The sequence below is a fragment of the Martes martes genome (genome assembly GCF_963455335.1).
Source record: "Martes martes genome assembly, chromosome: 4".
Classification (NCBI taxonomy): domain Eukaryota; kingdom Metazoa; phylum Chordata; class Mammalia; order Carnivora; family Mustelidae; genus Martes; species Martes martes.
Window position 1 is genome coordinate 162,704,619 of NC_137891.1, and position 19,160 is coordinate 162,723,778.

The 19,160-nt window shown below is 50.4% G+C and overlaps 1 protein-coding gene across 5 annotated transcripts in view; it reads left to right on the forward strand.

Annotated features, from left to right (window-relative positions):
- Positions 1 to 2,344: 2,344 nt before the first annotated feature.
- Positions 2,345 to 19,160, forward strand: part of INPP5B (inositol polyphosphate-5-phosphatase B) — a 47,670-nt gene continuing 30,854 nt past the window's right edge. The window contains exons 1-7 of one of the 5 annotated variants that reach the window (XM_080800761.1): positions 2,345 to 2,356; positions 3,067 to 3,149; positions 3,538 to 3,632; positions 4,731 to 4,828; positions 4,945 to 4,974; positions 5,782 to 5,892; positions 10,456 to 10,596. In XM_080800761.1, coding sequence (XP_080656887.1) covers positions 3,093 to 3,149; positions 3,538 to 3,632; positions 4,731 to 4,828; positions 4,945 to 4,974; positions 5,782 to 5,892; positions 10,456 to 10,596 — 532 coding nt within the window. In that variant the 5' untranslated portion in view covers positions 2,345 to 2,356; positions 3,067 to 3,092. Of the gene's footprint in view, positions 2,357 to 3,054; positions 3,150 to 3,537; positions 3,633 to 4,730; positions 4,829 to 4,944; positions 4,975 to 5,098; positions 5,893 to 10,455; positions 10,601 to 10,758; positions 10,842 to 19,160 lie in introns of those variants that run through there. The other 4 variants (XM_080800762.1, XM_080800763.1, XM_080800766.1 and 1 more) reach the window with 4 other exon arrangements.

Below are 19,160 nucleotides of genomic sequence, written 5' to 3' on the forward strand. Positions count from 1 at the left end.
ACCTGCTGGGGGCTAGGCTGCCCGGGGTCCAGCATGCTTGTCCCTCTCAGCTCTGAGTTATACTAAATCCAGGGCAGCAGCTGGGATTTTCCAAGTCTCCAGGGCAGGCTTCCTTGTTTCTGCTCACCCTGTATGTTCTCTGGGGCCTGGCTGGTTGACCTTGTGGGGAGGGAGCTGGGGGACCAGGGAGGTTCAGCTCAGCGCATGACCCACTTAGCACTTTCTGCCTGGGTGAGTGGGGGCCAGGGGCAAGTGGAGTATAAATGGTCCCATCTCTTCTTGCAGCTGAACTGGTCCAGCTCAAGCCATACTGTGGGCTGCAGCCAAGCCTGCATGGCAGGGACCCCTGGGGGTCCCAGGGCTGTGGCCTGCTAGGAGGGGTGCTGCCAAGCCTCAGCCCCAGGCAACTGCCTCCAACTGGATGGGAATCTTCACTAGGAGCCCCCTGCGCTGGGCCATGGCTGGGTCCATGCTGCTGCTCCTCCACTCTGACTTGCTCCCTTCCCACTCCTCTAGCTGGACCCAGGGAGCAGCAGCTAAAAAGACCCCATACTCCCTGCAAGCCCCCAGTCCCATCCCAGCTCTGATACCTGCAGCTATATCTTCAGTGAAAAGGATTGATGGAGTCCACAGCCTGGGTTCCAGTATCCTCACTTCTCCCTCCCAGGGCCTGGGCCTGAACTTGGTGTACTCCCAAGGGGGCAGGGCCTCAGCGCCAGTCCCAGGGAGAGGCTGGGGTTCATCTGGAAAAACAGAACCTCTCTCCTGACCCCCATCAAATGGGAGGACACCAAAGTCTGGCCCCATCCACTTTTCCCAGACCTTCCTCCCTAGCTTTTGTCATTAAGAGTGGGGAGGAATTGGGGTTCCCCTACTTTCCTGGTGACCCCACCCCCTTTATCCCTTAAGGTCTGAATCAATTCACTTTCTCCTCATCCCCCACGTAACTTTGAAATCAAATTCAAATAAACCTGAGGTCCATTTGAGTTGTGGATTTCTGGCAAAAGGAGATTGGGAAGAAGGTGCCATCTGTTTCTGGAAGCTATTTCCACGTGTACAGTTGGACTGGCCATTAGAGCACCAACTCCCAGCTTAGTGAAAGAGAAGGGGGCACTGGTTTGAGGTCACAGTGGCCACTCCTTCCCCAGGACTGACCCTTTCGTTTGGGTCAAAGCTTAAGAGAAGATGTATTCATTAAGACAATTTATTAATTCCCTGACTCAGTAAACACAGTCTGCAGGCCAACTGTGCCAGAAACCGCACGGGGTGATATGGAAAAGACACAGCCCTCTCCTCAGGGAGCTTTCAGCTTACAGTGACATAGCCAACAGGGTGAGAGACTCGTCCTGGACTCCCATATCGGAGCTGGCCCCTTTTTTCCATCTGGGGGAAACTCCTTATCCTAGATGCAGAAATCAAAGCCCAAAAGGAGAACGTGCATAAATCAGGGGAGGAGGCTTGGGAGTAATAGGCTGTCTTGAGAGCTGAGGGACCCCCTCCCAAGTCCTCTCTCCTCCCAGAGGTGGGGGAGAGGGAGAAGGAGGAGGAGAATTGGGTTTCTGGGTCTCTTCCTGGCAGTGCACAGGAACAGGGTAACCCCTTCACAAAGCACACTCACATCCATTGCCTTCCAGCAGTCCCATGAGGCAGGCAGGACCAGGTGCTCCCGTCACGCACATGTCACGCACACATCACGCACAGACGTCACGCACACAGGGAGAAGGGAGGAAAGGTGGCGGTGTGTGGCAGGGTCAATGCATGGAAGCTGAAGCGAGACTTTAGCTGAGCCCAGTGTTGCCACTTGCTAGCTGCAGGGCCTTGGTCACGCTGTTTAACCTCTCTGATCTTCAGTTTCTCCACCTGGGAAACTGAGGCGATGGTTCTTCAACAGTGCTGTTCTTCAAGCTAGAACAAGGTAGTTCTGTGGGGAGAAAGCGTTCCAGTCGAGGCCAGAGCTGGCCATCGGGGATGAGAGAAGTTGAAGACGGAATAGAGGAGAAAGTGAAAATGCATTCTTTTTTTCCCTTAAGGCTGACGTGGCTGTCTTCCTTCCCGGCCCTGGGCGGGGAGCTCTGGCCCCAAGACTTAGAGGGCCGGGATAGAGGTTAGAGCAGTCATTAAGAAAACCTTCCGGAACCGGGAACCCAGCATAGCCCAGGACCTAAGGAGTTAATGGGGGTGGGGAGTGGAGGTGGGGGAGAGCCCTGCCCCCCACCAGCGCCCCTGTGATTGGTGCGGGCATGCTGGGACTTGCAGGCTGGCTGACCATCTTGTGGCGCAAAGGCTGCTGGGAAACGTAGTCCCTCACCAGCCAGGGCCTCAGTGTCCCACGTACCCAGCGGTGACAGCTCAGGAGGTAGGTGACAATGGCAGGGGGCTGGGAGCAGGTGCGGAGCGGGGAAGCCAGGGCAGGACTGGGCAGGAGGGAGTGGGCAAACTGAGGGCTGAGACCCTTGTCCTGTGGCTGTCAATACTGGACACCCCCCTGGCCTGTGGCTGATGCAATGAGGCCTGCTGGGCCGGCGGGAGGACCAAGGAGCAGTAGGATGTTTTTTTCCTGTCTCCAAGGAAAGAGAAACAGGACTGGGGTCCTTGTCCAGGATGAGACACCTCCCTTCCTGGGAATAGGACGTTTCCCCCCAAACCCATGCAGACACACCATGGACACCTCCCAGAGAGGTGCCTCCCAGAGAGGACTACTACTGCTCCCCAAAAAGGGAGACAGAGCCCTATCCCAGGGGCAGTGGGACCTTGTCTCCCTCTCCAGTAAGGGGACAAGGCACCCACCTTCCAACTAGTTGACAGGACCCCACTCAGAAACAACTGGATGCCCTTCCAGACAAAGGGTCCTACGACAAATTGTTCATCCTTCCAGGGCCAAAGGGATGGCCCCTCCCCCTAGAAACTAAAAGGCCCATCTAAGGAGGAGGAAGAGGATGGTCAGGCCTCCTCTATCCTCTCCCCTTACAAGGGTCCCTCTACCCTGCTTCCCAGCCTTCTGAGGCAGCTCCATCACCTCCTGGGTAACACGTTGACCAAAGGGGGCTCCTATCTGCTGCTCTCCAGGGTGTGTCTGCTCAGCAGGGCCCAGCATGGACCAGTCTGTGGCGATCCAGGAGACCCTGGCTGAGGGGGAATACTGCATCATCATATCCTTCCCAGCACGGAGCTCCCAGCCCCGGCACCCGCCCTGACCCTGGGCGGTAGAATGGACCTGTCTATGTGTCTATCTGCTCTCCTCCCTCTCTCTGTGCCATCGGGGAGAAGGAAACCAGTATTTACTAAGTACTTGCTCAGTCCTGGACTCTGCCCAGTGCTTTAAATACTCTGTTATTCTCCCAACCTACTGTTAATTGGGGGTTATCAGTCCCCATTTCACAGATGAGGAAGAATCAGAGAAGTGAAGTGACTCGCCCAAGGTCACACAGCGAATCTGGGTGAGCAACGGAAAGGCAGGGAAGGTGGCCTGGGCTGGGCTGGGCTGGCAGAGGCCTGGCCTCGGGTTTTGTTTTGGTTTCCCTTGACCCTACGCAGCAGGCACTACAAGGTGTGCTGTGTGAGGGAGACAGCAGACAGAGCCGCCTCCTGGGACTCGTGCGTCACCGCCTGAAACGAGGTGGCCAGGAACATGCGTAAGTGAGGGGTTTGGTCCTTACCTGTCAGGCCTCGGGGTTATCCTTCACCATACCCTCCAGCTGGACTTCAGCCATCCCTCTGGGGCCCAGTCTTAAGTCTTGGAGATTAATTATACTAATGATACTTAATATTGTTTGAACATTATATTCTAAGCCCTTCATGTGTATTAGCTCATAAAATCCTCAACAGTCTGATGAAGGAACACCTCACACACAGATGACTTCGTGTATTTGCCCAGATCTTGAGCTGCATGGTCTTTCTGCCTGGATTCAAATCCAGGTTTTCTTACTTCTGAGCCACGTGAATTTTTTTCTTTTTGTTTTAGGGAGAGAGCATGCAAGCCAGTGGGATGGGAGAGGGGCAGAGGGAGAGGGCAAGAGAGCATCTCAAGCAGGCTCCACAACATGGAGCCCCACGCAGGGTTCTATCTCTGAGAGTGTGACCTGAGTGTGGCTCAGGGTCACAAAATCAAGAGTTGGACGCTTAATCGAGTGAGCCACCCACGCCCCTGAGCCCCATGATCTGGAGCAAGCAAACTCTGTACCTCGGTTTGTCCAGATTAAAGGTTAGAGTGGGTTAGTACACATAACATGTTTCAGACCCTGTGAAGGACACAGAAAGTACCCAATAAATGTTGCTAGTAATGCCTACATATTACACAGAAGCAGAGAGAGAATGAAGACTTCTTATCAAAGGTCTCAGAGCCAGAAAGTGAGCCTCATGGTCTTAGAGCTAGGAGGGAGAGGCATGAGACATGTTCTAATCTGCCGCCCTCACTTTGCAGATAGCAAAACTGTGGTCAGAGAGGGAAGGGGGCGGCTGAAGTTGTACTGTTGCTGTCACAGGCAATGGCTAGATCACGCACATGTTTTACTCACAAAGCAGGGACGTCCCCCAGATGAGACATGTTCATCTTCGAGGACCTACCCATAGAATGGTGGTCTCTGATGGGCACCATGGACAGAGAGGGCATGAGGACTGTGCATTGCTGGGCACCACCAGCACGACCCTAGGGACCAAGGAGGGAATGTGAGCATGCAAGGCTTAAGGGACAGCCAGGGAGCCCCGTCTTCACTGCTGCTTCCTGCCCTTAGTCTCTTCCTGTATACGCACCGGAGGATGGCCATTACGGGGGACGATGTCTCTTTGGACCAGATAGTGCCAGTCTCACAGGATTTTACGCTGGAAGAAGGTGCCACAGGGGCTGGGCGGTATGAGTCCCTCTCCTCTGGGTCCCCCGGTCATGTCTGCCCTCGCAGGGGCTAGGGTGCTCAACGGCTAAGGGTCTTTGCCTTTCCCTCCCCACAGTGTCCCCAGATGGCGAACTCTACATTCTTGGTGAGTGGTCCTTTCAGCGTGAGTCCCAGCTGGGACAGGGGGTAGAGGAGCTGCAGAGAGAAGAATGGTGTGAAGTAAGAGCATGGTGATGTCCTTCCTGTGGCAAGCAGGACGCTGCAGGATCAGGCCCGCCCACCTCTTGGCCTGGGTTCCACCATTTTCCTCCTCCTTGCTGTGCTTGGAATCCTCTGGATGGCTTCCATCACCTCGAACATGACACGCCCCCCCACCCCCCAGCCGAGCCCCTGCCCCTTCTGTTCCCTCTTCCTGAAAGACCCCACACCTCCTTTCACTTAGCCAACTCATCCTTCGGGGCTTCAGTCCACACTGGGCTTTTTCCAGAAAGCTTGTATTGAGCCCCCTGAAATTGTCTGAGCCTCATGCATACCCATTCCTTTTTCTCATCTTTGCCAGGTCTATGGCACTCACGGTGATTTAATTACCACTGGTGAATCTGTTTAATGCTCCTCTCCTTGGCTAGACTGCAGTAGTGGGGGCGGTGGTAAGAACAACAGAAATGAATATCTAATCCCTGGTTTTCTTGTGCCAGGCACTGTGCTAGGAGCTTCACAGGCATCATAGGCTGCTTTCCTCACAACTCTGTGAGGTTATTACTGTTGTCATCCCTAGTTTATGGACGAGGTAACGGAGGCCCAGAGAAATTAAGTAACTTAGTATGGGTGAACTGCTTACAGGCCAAAGGAGATTTGGGATCTTGGGGGACTGATTCTCTTCCATTCTGGGGCCTCCAGCCTTAGCCCTTGGTTCCTGGAGGCCAAGGGCTCAATTCCTACCTCCTCTGTGCAGGCTCAGATGTGACCGTCCAGCTGGACACGGCGGAGCTCAGCCTCGTATTCCAGCTGCCCTTTGGTTCACACACCAGGATGTTCCTCCAAGAAGTTGCCAGGGCCTGTCCAGGTAGGTAAGACCCCAGGTTCTCTGGGGTGGGGTGGGGGCGTTGGCTGGGCACTGACCTACCTGCTGCCAGTTGACTTTCCACCCTTTGGCCCCATACTCCACAGTTTCTGTGCCTTCTCAAAGCTGCTGGCAGGAGGCCAGAGTGCCCTCAGGCCACGAACCAAACATGTGTTTGCATTTCTGGTTTCCTATTTCCAGACCCGAGTTTTACATCCAGCAGAGTCCTCTTTGTCCTCCTGGCTCTGGGCAGGGCTGCACAGGGCAGGTTGTGATTCTGATGCAGAATCTCTTACAAGTTGGCGGGTCAGAAGCTTCTAGAGACCCATCCTCCCTCTCTCTGGCAACCACAGCTGGACCCAAAAGAGGTTGGGTACGTGGGCTCTCCTGCCCTGGAACCCTGCTCTCTCTCCCACTACAGCTGAGGAGCAAGTCTAGCTTTGGCTTAGCAGTGAGAGGTTAGTGGCTTCTGGGGAAAAAATTTGTTTAGAGCAGGATTTCAGCCAGGCAGGGAAAGGAGAGTTTGTACAGAACAGAGGATTAGCCACAGAACATGCAAATCCCAGCCACCAGGTGCTGGCCTTAGGTGTTACCCAATACTGTTAGTTGTTTCCTTTCCAGCCAACACCTTGTCTCTGTGGGAATGGGGTGGGGGACACCTTCCTTGCATCATGGTCTCACCACAGACACTGACCGTCCAGGGGGTTCCAACTTAGCTACATGGTATGCCAGGAAGGAGACTGGCTTTTTTTTTTTTTTAATATTTTATTTATTTATTTGACAGAGAGAGAGATCACAAGTAGGCAGAGAGGCAGGCAGGGAGGGGGAAGCAGGCTCCCCACTGAGCAGAGAGCCCGATATGGGGCTCGATCCCATGACCTGAGCAGAAGGCAGAGGCTCAACCCACTGAGTCACCCCAGCGCCCCAGGAGACTGGCTTTGGGTGCAACCTGGCATATGTGGGAAAAGGAAGTAGAAACAAGATTACAGAGTTTTGAATGCCTGGTTAAGGGTTTGTTGTTGTTTTTTTTTTAAAGATTTTATTTACTTATTTGACAGAGAGAGACCACAAGTAGGCAGAGAGGCAGGCACAGAGAGAGGAAGAAGCAGGCTCTCCGCTGAGCAGAGAGCCCAATGTGGGGCTCAATCCCAGGACCCTGGAACCACGACCTGACCTGAAGGCAGAGGCCTCAACCCACTGAGCCACCCAGGTGCCCCCCTGGTTAAGGGGTTTAAAGTTTACCCTACGAGCAGGGGAAATTTGTCTCCAAAGCTTCAACTAATACGGATAACTCATTTTATGATTATCAGTAGTAGGTGTAGGAGGGGTAATAGAAGTCCAGTCCGCTATCCATTGTGCTATGGAGGCTGTAGGAGGGGTCATAATAGTTAATAGCAAAGAGCACGGACCTTGAAGCTACACAGCCCCTTGCCTTTGAAACCTATCTTTGCCGATCCCTAGCTATGTGTGACTTGGGGCAAACCACCTTCCCTGTCTGAACGGTGGCTTGTAGACTTGCGTATGTCAAGAATATCTCCCTCATGGAGTGTGAGAATTAACTAGCATAACACATGTGAGAGTGCCCAGCACATAGTAGGAGCTCAGAAACCATTTCATCCTTCTGTACCAGAGGGTCCATAACTTAGCCAACATTCACTGTTGACGCATATGTTCGACCCCGCTCTAGGACCTTTTCATGCATTGTACCATTTTCTTTACTGCCGCCTTATAAGGTAGGTGTTAGCAATGCCTCCATTTTACAGATTGGGCACCTGAGGCTCAGAGAGGGTGTCTTAGGTCACAGCTGGTAAACCATGGAGCCAGGATTAGACAAGACTAGAAAGTCTTCTCCAGAGCTTGAGCTCTTTATGGGTTTTGTTTGCTTGTTCGTTTGTTTGTTTGTTTTCAAGATTTTATTTATTTGAGAGAGACAAAAAGAGAGTACGAGCAGGGGGAAAGGAGGAGCAGAGGTAGAGGACAAGGGGCAGTCAACTCCCCACTGAGCACAAAGCCTGATGCAGGGCTCCGTGTGGGGCTCGATCCCATGACCCTGAAATCATGACCCAAGTCAGACACTTCATGTACTGAGCCACACAGGTGCCCCAAGCTCTTGTGTTTTGATGCAGAATCTTTTACAAGTGCTTCCTAAGCTCACGCCACCCTATCCCATATGAACGGCTCCATGAAGAAAAACTTTGTGTGGGGAGGTGATGTGTAAGCTGAGAGCGGAAAGATGAATGAAGTTTTTCCAGGGAGGCAATAAGGGGGAAAGGGCTGTCTGAGGGAAGAGAAGGTTGTTGGGTGGGATCAGATGTGGGGTAGGAAGGTATGGAGGAAGCTGAGCCAGGAGAGGCTGGCACAGACAGCTCAGGGAAGGGTTTTAACCAACCAGCAAAGACCTTGGACTTTGCTCTACAGCTTGTGGGGAGCTGTAGGAGTTTTTAAACAAAGGAATGGCAAAGTAGGATTTGCATGTAGGAAAATGTGCCCATTTCCTGGAAAACTGGTGCTGAAGGGGAGAGCAGGGGGGTCAACGGAAGTGTATTGCAGGGGTTCAGGAGTAAAAAACTTAGGCTGGGAGGGGCGCCTGATAGCTCAGTCAGTTGAGTGCCTGGATGTTGGTTTCAACTCTGGTCATGATCTCGGGGTTGGGGGATCAAGCCCCATGTCAGGCTCCACATTCAGCAGGGAGACTGCTTAAGATTCTCTCTCTCTTTCCCTCCCCCCCCATAAATAAATCTTAAAAGAAAAAACAAACAAACAAACAAACAAAACTGAGGCTTAGGCTAGGGCCTGGTAATGGGGACAGGGAGCAAAGTGTGCACTGGAGAGTTCAAACTGAAGGAGATGAAGGTTCCCCCCGCGGGGGGGGGGGTGAGTTTGAGTTGTGTTCATAACTTTACCCCCAGTGTATGGAACAGTGCTTGGCACTTGGTAGATCCTTCATGGATATATGTTGAATGCAAGAACAGAAATTGAGGCCGGCGTGAAGATGGAGAGAGAGGAGTCAAGGATGACTTCCCTCTTTAAGGCTTAAGTGTGTGTCTATCTGCTGTCTTCCCTGTTCTGCCTGCTGGGACCCACACTCGGGACAACCAGCGGGAGCCTGCACTGAATCAAGTTCTTCTCTGAGCAGTTGTCCCATGTGGACTTCCTCAGGGAGGGGCCCAGAGAAGAGGTAACTCTCACTGCTGAAGGCTCTTGGGTGTCTGTCTACAAGCCCAACCCTTGCATTTTACAGATAACGGGACTGGAGTCCAGGATGATGTATGAGGTGAGAGGTGAAAGGAGATAGGTTTTCTCCACCCAGTCCTTGATGGATAATGTGCAGCACAAAAGGCCAGGGAGTGGAACTACCTTGGTCAAGAAACCACAGCTAGGGAAAAGAAGCAGCTAATGAAATGAACACCTACTATGTCCCAGATATTTTCCTAGACATCTAAACAATGCACACCAACCATGTTCTCCTGTTCTTTCTTTTGAGCAATGCTAAAGAGTAGATACCCTGTTTTACAGATGAGTAAACTGACATAGAGAAGGTAAGTAACTTACCCAAGCTCATTCATCGATTGAAGTACTATGATGAGATTTGCAACCCCAGGTTCTAACTCATGCCCACGGGGTCCAGAGATTTCAGTTCAGATCCCAGCTGCACTACTTCCTAGTCGTGAACGTGAACAGTATGTTTTATTTCTTTAGGCCTTGACTTTATCATTTGTACAGTGGAGATATGAACCTCCCTTCCCTACTACTCCAAGAGTTTTGTGAGGATCAGATGAGGCCCAGGATGGGTTAACAGTATGTAAACGCTGAAAAGAATTTAAAAGCTGGGTCTGGCGGTGCCACACTGGGGCCTGGAACCCAAATGTCTTCAATTATGATGCTCTTGCAAATCCAATTCAGTTCCGTTAGGTTTGTGCAGTTTTACAAGACCAGGCAAAAGAGCATAGGAGACCAAAAGCATTTGGGGCTGAGACAGAACTGGGTTTGAGTGAGAGGCAGAACCACTCAAGACTTTCTAGGAAGGAGTGGCAGCCTGGTTAAGCGGGAACCAGAAGGCTTGTCATTGAGAGGACTCGTCTTGAAGGCATGTCCCAGAGCAAGCACACTGCTTTCACTTAGAGTGTGTGTTTATTTGGAGTAGTTTACAAGTCGCTGATGGAGATTATGGGCCATTAAAGCACTCTACCCACTCCCTACTACTGATAGCTATTTGAATTCCCACTCCCTGACCTTAGACTTAAGGTCTCTGAGCTCAGCTGCCATAGGATAATAGTTCCCTACCTCCTAAAGTTAGTTGTGAGGCTAAGGAGTAACACACAAAGAAAGCGCAGGCATTGGCATATAGTTCCCCCGGAGGAGTGGTGCGGGTCTAGCCTGGAAGGTTTCTTTTGTTTTCACGTTTATTATTGCATTTGAATCTGAAACGTACCGAGTGCTCCGGGAAGCGGGCTTAGGGACCCTCCCGGGAGGCTGAGCGACTTGCTCACCGGCATACAGTCATGCAGAGGTGGAACAGGCCCTTCAAACCCATGGCTCAGCATTCCCTCCATATTCCCGCCACAGGTTTCGACCCTGCGACTCCAGATCCTGAGTTCATGTGGCTGTCTCGGTACAGGTGCACCCGGCCGGAGCCCGAGCAGCCCACGCCGCTTGGTTGGAACTCGCCTCCAGGCACCGCGCAGCGGTTCGCCGGAATTGGCGGAGGCAGGTATCCGTCTCGAAACGGCTGGTAGGGATTGGAGGAGGTGCGGCCACGGGGGCGGGCACTTTTTTCTGTCTAGGGGCGGGGCTATGGAGAAGATCGGCCTTCGATTGGCGGAGGTGACAAGCGGGGTGGGCCCCTCTGGGGGCGGAGCGGGTGGGGCGATGCGGGCGGCGTGATGAAGAGCTTGAAGAAGCAGGCAGGGAAATGTCCGCCGCCGCCGGCTCTCGGGACTGCGACTCTGCAGGTCTTTGGCGGGCTGTGGGTAGCTGGGCTGGGGCTCGGGGCGGGGAGCGGCGACGGGCCCAGGCCTCGGGCGCGCACGGTCTGCGGTTTGGCCGGTGGACGCACGGGGCAAAGACCAAGGTCCTGGCCCTTCGGAGGCGGGGACGCTGGGACTGAAGTTCCGTGGGGATATTATTCTTCGCCGGCGTGGTTGAGGGCAGGCGGATGGCTGTGTGGTACTGAGGGATTCGGAGGCTGGGGTTGTAGTAAAGCTCCGTTCCTGACTCGCTGTGTGACCTGGGGCCAGTCGCTGCCCCTCTCTGAGCCTCAGTTTCTCCATTCTGACCTTGCGTGTTTGACTTGTGTTGGGGGTGCGCTCGCCATGACGGAGCCTTCCTTTGGGTGAGGAAGGGTATGTCTATTGGGGCTGCCCGGCTCTTCTGTCGGTCTTCGGCCCTCCGGAAGATAGATGGGGGTGATAGATGGGGGTGTGCACAGATCTGGAGTCCGCGAGAGCCCTGCCTACCCTGGGACTGGAGGCCAGGATGAGGTTACAGGTGAAAGGGACTAGATTCTTTAAACCGAGCCCTTACTGGGGAATGTTGTGCAGCACAAAAGGCCAATTGTTGAGCAGGAGGTAGTCTTTTGGAAAGCGAGAGGCCCAGGGCTGAAGGGTGCGTCAGTCTGGTGCTTTGGGAGGACCTGCAGACCTGGATTTTCTGTCCAGCTCCTGGATTTTCTGCAAGGGCCCTCTGGTATGTTTTTCTCCTGGGTGTGCCCATGCGGCACCAGTTACGTGTGAGCTCTGGCATGACCACTGGTACCCATTCGTGCCCCTTTTCTCAGCCATTTGCGAAAGATGAAGAGCCTGTCAAGTAGCTGTGTAAGTGTGGCCAGCACTCCACTTGCTCTTATAAGGCTTGGAAACTATGAGGGGCTGGGGCAAGGAGGGTGGGGATAGTATGTTGCACAAAGTTTGTAAAATGAGAGGAAATTGGGTGAGCAAAGGACTTCCTTAGTGCTTATGCTTTTCCTTCATTGCAGCTGCCACCAGGCGCAGTTGAGGCGCCTGAGGGTGCCGACAGTTTGCATCTTTCTTGGGCTTATCTCGTCTCACTTGAACTACTGCTCTTGAGAGGGCTGTTGCTTCAGTTCCCATGACATTCTGGGCTGTGGTGCTGGGGCTGGTGAGAGCCTACAACTGAGAACAAGCCCAGTGGCCACGGAAGGGGGTGGGTCGTGTGTTCTTGGCCAGCGCCAGGTTGCTGGAGTGCTTCATTCCCTAAGTGGAGAGAGGTCTTCCAGGAGAAGTCCGGACAGCTCTGAAGGCAGCTTGTCCACCCATGGGTGATAAATGTGCAGGGATCTCAGAATCTTTCGTTTCCATTCACAAAACAAAACCTAGTCACATGCTGGTGAGGACTTATTGTCAAGGTTTTGGTTTTATTTTTGGTTTAAAATGACTTGGCCCCATCTTTGTACCTACAGTAAGTGGGGTTATGCGATTAATTGCTAAGTTGCTCATGGTAAGATTGGTAAGAGAGAGCACCAAGCCCCTAGTTCTGCCTCTCATCTCTGTTTCCAGAGTTGCTCTGGCCCTCAGAGGAGAGTCGCTCTTTGGGCCTCCTCTGGATGTTCTGGATAGCCAGGGCCCCAAGGGAAACAGGTAGTGGATTGGATTCTTCCGATATGCATGTGATCAAAATATCCACTTCCTGATAGCCTGAGGAACCAACCCGAGGCAAAAGGCTGCTTTAAAAATGCTACTCAGGAGGCACTTCAGAAGAAACAGGGCTCCCTCAAGGAGCTGACGGTCTAACAGAGGGGTCTGACAGATGTGATGCTGAAATGTGGGCTGCAGGTGGAGTGGTAGCCTGTTCATCTGATTCTCTTGGGCTAAGAAATTGCACTGGCCTCAGACAATCACAGGTGGGGACTTTTCTGTTTCACTTATTTGTTCTTCTCGATGGAGCTTTTTCTTAAAAAGAAATAAGAACAAATGCTTTCTTAGTCCTATCCAGCAAGTGAAGGTGCTTTTATCCAGAAAGCTCCTTGGGGGATCCTGCATAGGCCTCTGCACTCATCACTGCCCTTCTGTAAAACATTCACCTGCATTTCATCCTGGGCACATGCAAAGACCTGGAGCTGTGTTCTGGAAGATTCTAAGGTATGCGCTAGAAAGGGAAAGAACTACTCAGAAGTCCCATAGGGGCTCTTCTGGGCTGATTTAACAAAGTGGTAATAACAAACAAATTTTGGTCTTTTGAAGTGGTTTTCTTATTTCCATGGTTGATTCAAAGTGAGGCAGCTTTGTAGTAACTCAGATTGCAAATGAGATGTGCTGTGAGTATTTTTTCCCCTGGACCCAGGAAACAAAGCATTAAAGTCTGTCTGGCCTGAGAAAGGAAATGAATGCTATTTATATCTCAGGGCAAGCCTAAAGGGTAACCTAGATCACTAGGGGAGAAGCCAGAGAGAATGCTGGAAAAATAACCCCTGGGATGGGGTTATTAACCCTCACCGCAACCCCTCTCTTTCAGTAAGTAAAATCTCTGTGATCAACATGTCCTTTTAGCGTGGAGAAAAAGAATTCTCTTAGATGTTTCTGCAGGTGGGAATATCGCCCATCCTCTCTCTCTGTCTGTGCCTTTGTGGGAAGCTCCACTGGCTTCTAAGCAAATGAGTTTGAATCACCTTGTTTCTTTAAACAAAAGAGAACTGTGCTTCTTTTTCTTCCTCCTTTTGTTGTTCCCTTCTCTATTTTCCCTCTTTGTCCCATTTAACCTTGTGTTCCTTTCTAGAACAGGAGAGCCCCCCACCCCTACTTTTCTTTCCCTCAGAAAACAGTTTCTGTTGGAATTCTACAGTGGGAGTCTAGAGCAAGAGAAGTGACCCACAAACATTCACTTAGAAGTAGAGCTCTGCACAGAAAATTCCTCAGGGACGGAAGGTTCAGGAAGAGAGGCATCAATATTTATTAGAGGGAAGACAGTGTTGGAACATAGAAGTTAGCTGACTCGCATGTTTTCTTTGCTGCTTAAAATATACTGTAACAAATTGTAGGCTTTACCACAGATGATGCTTAGGCTAGCCGAAGCTGGATGAATGATGAGGATTTGAACAAAGTGTGTGGCTAAGTGGCCTGGATATTTAAATTTTTATTTTCCTTATTTCACCTTGGTATAATATTAGCTGTGTCTATTGACTTTCCTTTCTTCCATCTATACAAGGGGAGCAAATGTTTGCCTCCTAAAAGATCACCTCTGAATTATTTAGATATTTATTTAAAGATTTTGTTTATTTATTTGACACAGAGAGAGCCTGAGCAGGGGAGCAGCAGGCAGAGGGAGAGGGAGAAGCAGACTCCCCGTTGTGTTGCGTAGGGAGCCCAAGATCATGACCTGAGCCAAAGTTAGGTGCTTTACCAACTGAGACACTCAGGCGTCCCTTTATTTATTTACTTATCAATATTTATGTATTTGAGGAGAGGGTCGGAGGAAGAGGGAGGGAGAGAAACTCTGAATTATTTAGAGGTGCTTCCTTTTGGGAAACACATTCAGGAATTGCAAATGCGCACTTCCCAGAGCCTAGAAACTGGCTGCTCTCTTCAGGGCCTATCCTAGGCTGGTTTCTTCCAGGTAGCCACTCATCATCTTTCTTCTGTCCTCCCTCCAGTTTCTTTTCTGTTAATACAGTCACTAAAAACCTCAGTCATCCTGGACTCTTCCCTCTCCTCTCCTAATAACCACATTCTATCCATTCTTTTTCTGCAATTAAAAATTTTTGAAAAATTAAAAAATTTAAAGTTCCATAGTTCATATAAGTAGCCTCTTACCTGAATGAACCCAGTGGCTTCCTTACAAGCCTTCCTAACCTTAAGCCTTCTTCTCTGTAGGGATCTCCTTAGACTCTAACTTTTATCATACCCTACTATTTTGTATGTGAACTTGAGTGTTTTGCCACTTCCTCGTGTCCACATGGCTGTTCAAGTCCTGCACAGCCTGGCTTCAGCCCTCTCTTATCTTATCTAGTCTTATCTGCCCCAGCTCACCTTCATTTCCTCTTCTTCAAACTTGACTGCTTGTAATTTTTGGATAAAGCCCTTTGCGTTTTCATCTTTGTTGACTGCTCGTTCAGCTACATTTTTACAAGCTTGAACCTGCTGTTCTTAGCATTTTTGCATCCTCTCCCCGCCTCCCCCAAATGCCAGCCAGATTCAGCCTTGCACATCAGTAGGTGCTCAAAAAATGTCTGTGACTTTGAGCTATAGCGACCCAGGCAGTTCATCCCCTGAAGTGCTTAAGTCACGTGAGCAACTCCTGCCCCCTTCCTCTCTGAGCATGCTCTGAACTTCTCTTCCCTCCCTTCCTGGTTTGCTCTTGCCACTTCTCTTTTAGCTGTATGGCCAGACCCAGACAGTTCACAGAAGGTCCAGCGAAAGGAGAGCATGGAGGGAAAAAGTCACGTCATCTGTCTAGTGGTCTGTCACCACTATAACCTGTTGCTGTGAAGTGGTTGCACTGGAGTCTTCCTCCTTGAAAGCTGAACTGGGGGGTGCCTGGGTGGCTCAGTCGGTTAGGCATCTTCCTTTGGCTCAGGTCACGATCCCAAGACCTTGGGATCGAGCCCCGCATGCCACTCCCTGCTCAGTGGGGAGCCTGCTTCTCTCTCTCCCTCTGCCTGCAGCTCTGCCTACTTGTGCTCTCTATCCCTCTGTCAAATAAATAAATAAAATATTAAAAAAAAAATAAGAAAGAAAGAAAGCTGAACTGGTCATGGTTAGCCCTTGCCAACCCAAGTCGGATTTGCACAGGGTGCAGATTGGAGCTTGAATCCAGGGCTTGTCAGTTTGTAGGACACAGGATATGTTTTTAGAGATCTCTAAAGGAAGAAAAGAAAAGAAGAGAAAATGAAGAAGCATAGTTACTCAACTTTTAAGAAAGTAACAGAACTGTTTGGGTGGTGGCTAGGCTGAAATAGGAAAAATTGATTCTTTCCATTGTTTGTAATGCTGAGTGCCCTGTGTTACAGGCTTTTCTCCAGGATTTCCTGCATTGTGCGCTATTTACATAGCTCCCCCCACCTTTTTTTTTTTTTTTTAAGTAGACTCCATGCCCCACATGGGGCTCAAACTCACCACCCCAAGATCAGGAGTCACCTGCTCTTCCAATAGCCAGTCAGGCACCTCCTAGCTCTGGTTTATCATAGAGTAAAATCCAAACTCTACATGGCATTCAAAGTCTTAACACTTTGGCTATATATTACTAGTATATATGTATTACTAACAAATCCTTTAAAATAAAAATTTGTTTATAAAAATGTATGTGAACTATTATTATTAGCAGTTACCATTTATTAAGTGCTTACTATGGGTCTGTGGGTCTCACACTGTGCCATAAAAGTACAGTAAGAGGATATCCATTTCTCAGATGGAGAGATTGAGGCTCAGAGAGGGTAGGTAACGTGCCTGTGATCACTCACTGGTCAGTGACAGAGTTGAGAACAGAACTCCAGCTGTCAGTTCGCGTCTAATGCTTGAGCCCTCATCCTTTCGTCTCCCCTAATGCTTCTGAAACAAAATTTTTCCTTTCTACTTGTTTAGCCTACTTATTATTCCTTTTTTCTGAGGATACCATAATGCCATATCATTGTACTGAAATTGTTTCTTTTGCCAGAAATGTTTTCTGAACTTCTCGTTTTTCTGATAGTTAATATAGTTTACTGGTTAAAAGCACAAACCCTGGACCCAGATTCCCTGGGTTTGACTCCTAGACCTGCCATTTATTATTTCTGTGTTCTGTGGCAAGTTACTGAAGATCTTTGTATTTACCTTCTGGTCTGTAAAGTGCAGATAATAATAGCACTTACTGCTGGAGTAGCTGTGAAGATTAAATAAATGGAGAGCATTTAAAGCCATGCCTGGCATGTAGTAAGCCCTAAGTATTCGCTATTAATATCATTCACGATAGTGGTACTATCACTGTCATTAACACAGCCTTGACTTGGATTCTGGGTAGTTGGATCTGGATCTGTTTATTTTCCTGTCAGTTGAGTGTATCTCTCTCTCTCTCTCTTTTTTAAAAAGATTTTATTTATTTATTAGACAGGAAAGAGATCACAAGTAGGCAGAGAGGCAGGCAGAGGGGGGGTGGGACGCAGGCTCCCTGCTCAGCAGGGCTCGATCCCAGGACCCTGAGACCACCACCTGAGCCGAAGGCAAAGGCTTAACCTACTGAGCCACCCAGGCACCCCAGCTGAGTGTATCCCTTGCCACTACGTGTTGCCGTCGTAGGCTGCGACAGTGCGTGGCATGGCCCCCTGTGTACACAGTGCAGTGTCACTGATAAGCACTGAACCAGCTCACTCACTGCTGACAGTTTGAATCGTGAGGTATTTTTCTCCCATGGTTTTGCCAGTTCTTCTAGTGTGCTGGAAAAGGAATGCGAAGGCTAGTAGCTGAGAAGATAGGCAGGGTCCTCCCAGACCTGTCTGGTAGATGCTCAGCAAGGGTAGGGCTCGGCCTCCACCCAGCACTGACAGCCACACACCCACACACCCGGTGGACACCATAGTAGTACTTTTGCTTTGTTATCCAGACAGGCTCATAGAGAACTTACCTCTACAAGTTGACGGTTTCATCGAAGATGTGCTCGTGCTTGCAGAGGGGGAGACTGTGGAGGCAGGCAGATCTGGGCTTTAATATCACTTGTGCCGTTTACTGGCTTGGTTCTGTGTCCTTGGGTGCGTCTGCTCTCTGCTGTGGGCCTCAGTATCCTTATTTGCAAAAAGAAGCCAATAATTGGAAGTAACAGAGAAGCACTTAGGAGAATCCGTGGCAATTAGAGGGTACTTGATAAATGGTAGGCTTTATGATCAGGGCAGTGGGGGGTTAGGAGTGTTGTGGGGGCAAGTGGGAGAGGGAAAAGCACTAACTGTTCCTGCTCGTCTGCTGTGTACCAAGCATTGTGCTAGGCTCTTGACCCACTTAGGTTTCATTTGGTTATTCCTTTGGCTCCTCTGTAAGTTCGGTGGTGTCATCTGCACTTTGCAAATAAGGAAACAAATTAAGTAATTTGCTTGAGGTTTCATACAAGGTAATGAATGGAGTCTGTGACAGAGCCAGGACTGTTTTATTCCAAAGCCCAAGACTTCTTTCCCCAAACACTCTAATTTCTCTTAGAGGGCCACACAAGTTCTGTGGACAAGAAGGTCTCAAGAAGTTGGAGAAATGAGACCGAGGACTAGCATGGCAGTGGGAGTGGGGCCTCGTGAGGGAGAGGGGCTTCACCCTAGAGGCAGGTGTGAGGGTGGCACACACAGTGAACCTGGCCGCTGAACCTGGCTGTTGTGGCTGTTTTGATGGGGCTGTTTCTAGGTGGTGGAGCCCCGAGCTGGGGAGGAGGGCCAATTTGCAAAGGGTCTCATCTGCTGGTTCAACCAGTTTGCATCTTAACCTGCGGGCAGCAGTGCAGCGCCGAAAGCTTTGGAGCCGGGAGACAGGAAACCAGAGTTCAGTCTGGCCACCTCCAGACACAAAGCTGAGTAGGGGGAAGGGAGAAGATCCTGTAGCGGGAGACTCTTGTGGTGACAAGTTGAGGAGAGGATGGCCTGGGAGAAGGCAGCCTTAGGAATGAGGCCATCGGCTCTGGAGGCCCAGTGAGAGGGTTGAGCGGATGGCAGGATTGTATCCCCACCGGGCTGGCGGGGATGGGGCAGGTGCAGGTGACAAGGGAGAGCTCAGAGAGAGAGGGTCCAGCAGTCCAATGACAGCTTTCCCTGGGACGGATCAACATAGGATGCCGGGTGGAGATGTAGATGGTGACAGGACTGCGCTCAGGCAGAGCTGGACAGCTCCGTTTGGAGTGGACTGTGATGATTGAGGATTCTCGTGGAAGAGAAGGAGCGCAACCTACATCTGCACGACTCTCTCTGGCGGCCACACGTGGCTATTTACATTTCATTTAGGTAAATAAGATAAAAATCCAGTTTCTCATTCGCTCTACGAACATTTCAAGTGTTTCAGTGTGGCTAGTGGCTATTGTTTCAGGCAGTGAAGTTGTAGAACATTTCTGCTGTCACAGGAAGTTCTGTCGGACTGTGCTGGTCTAGATCTTGGGGAGTACCTCCAGATAACTAGGGGACTTGTAGGAGGAAATGGAGCAAGAAGGGGAGATAGAAGGGGCAACCGAATTAAGAAGTAATGTTGCTGGGGAAAAAGAAAAAAGAAAGAAAAGAAAGAAAGAATGTTGCTGCCTCACAGACAATTCTGGAAAGAAGTCTGGTACTTGGATTTGGGTTTGAATTTACTTTTTTTCCCTTGTGTGATGTTCTGTTTGAGAAA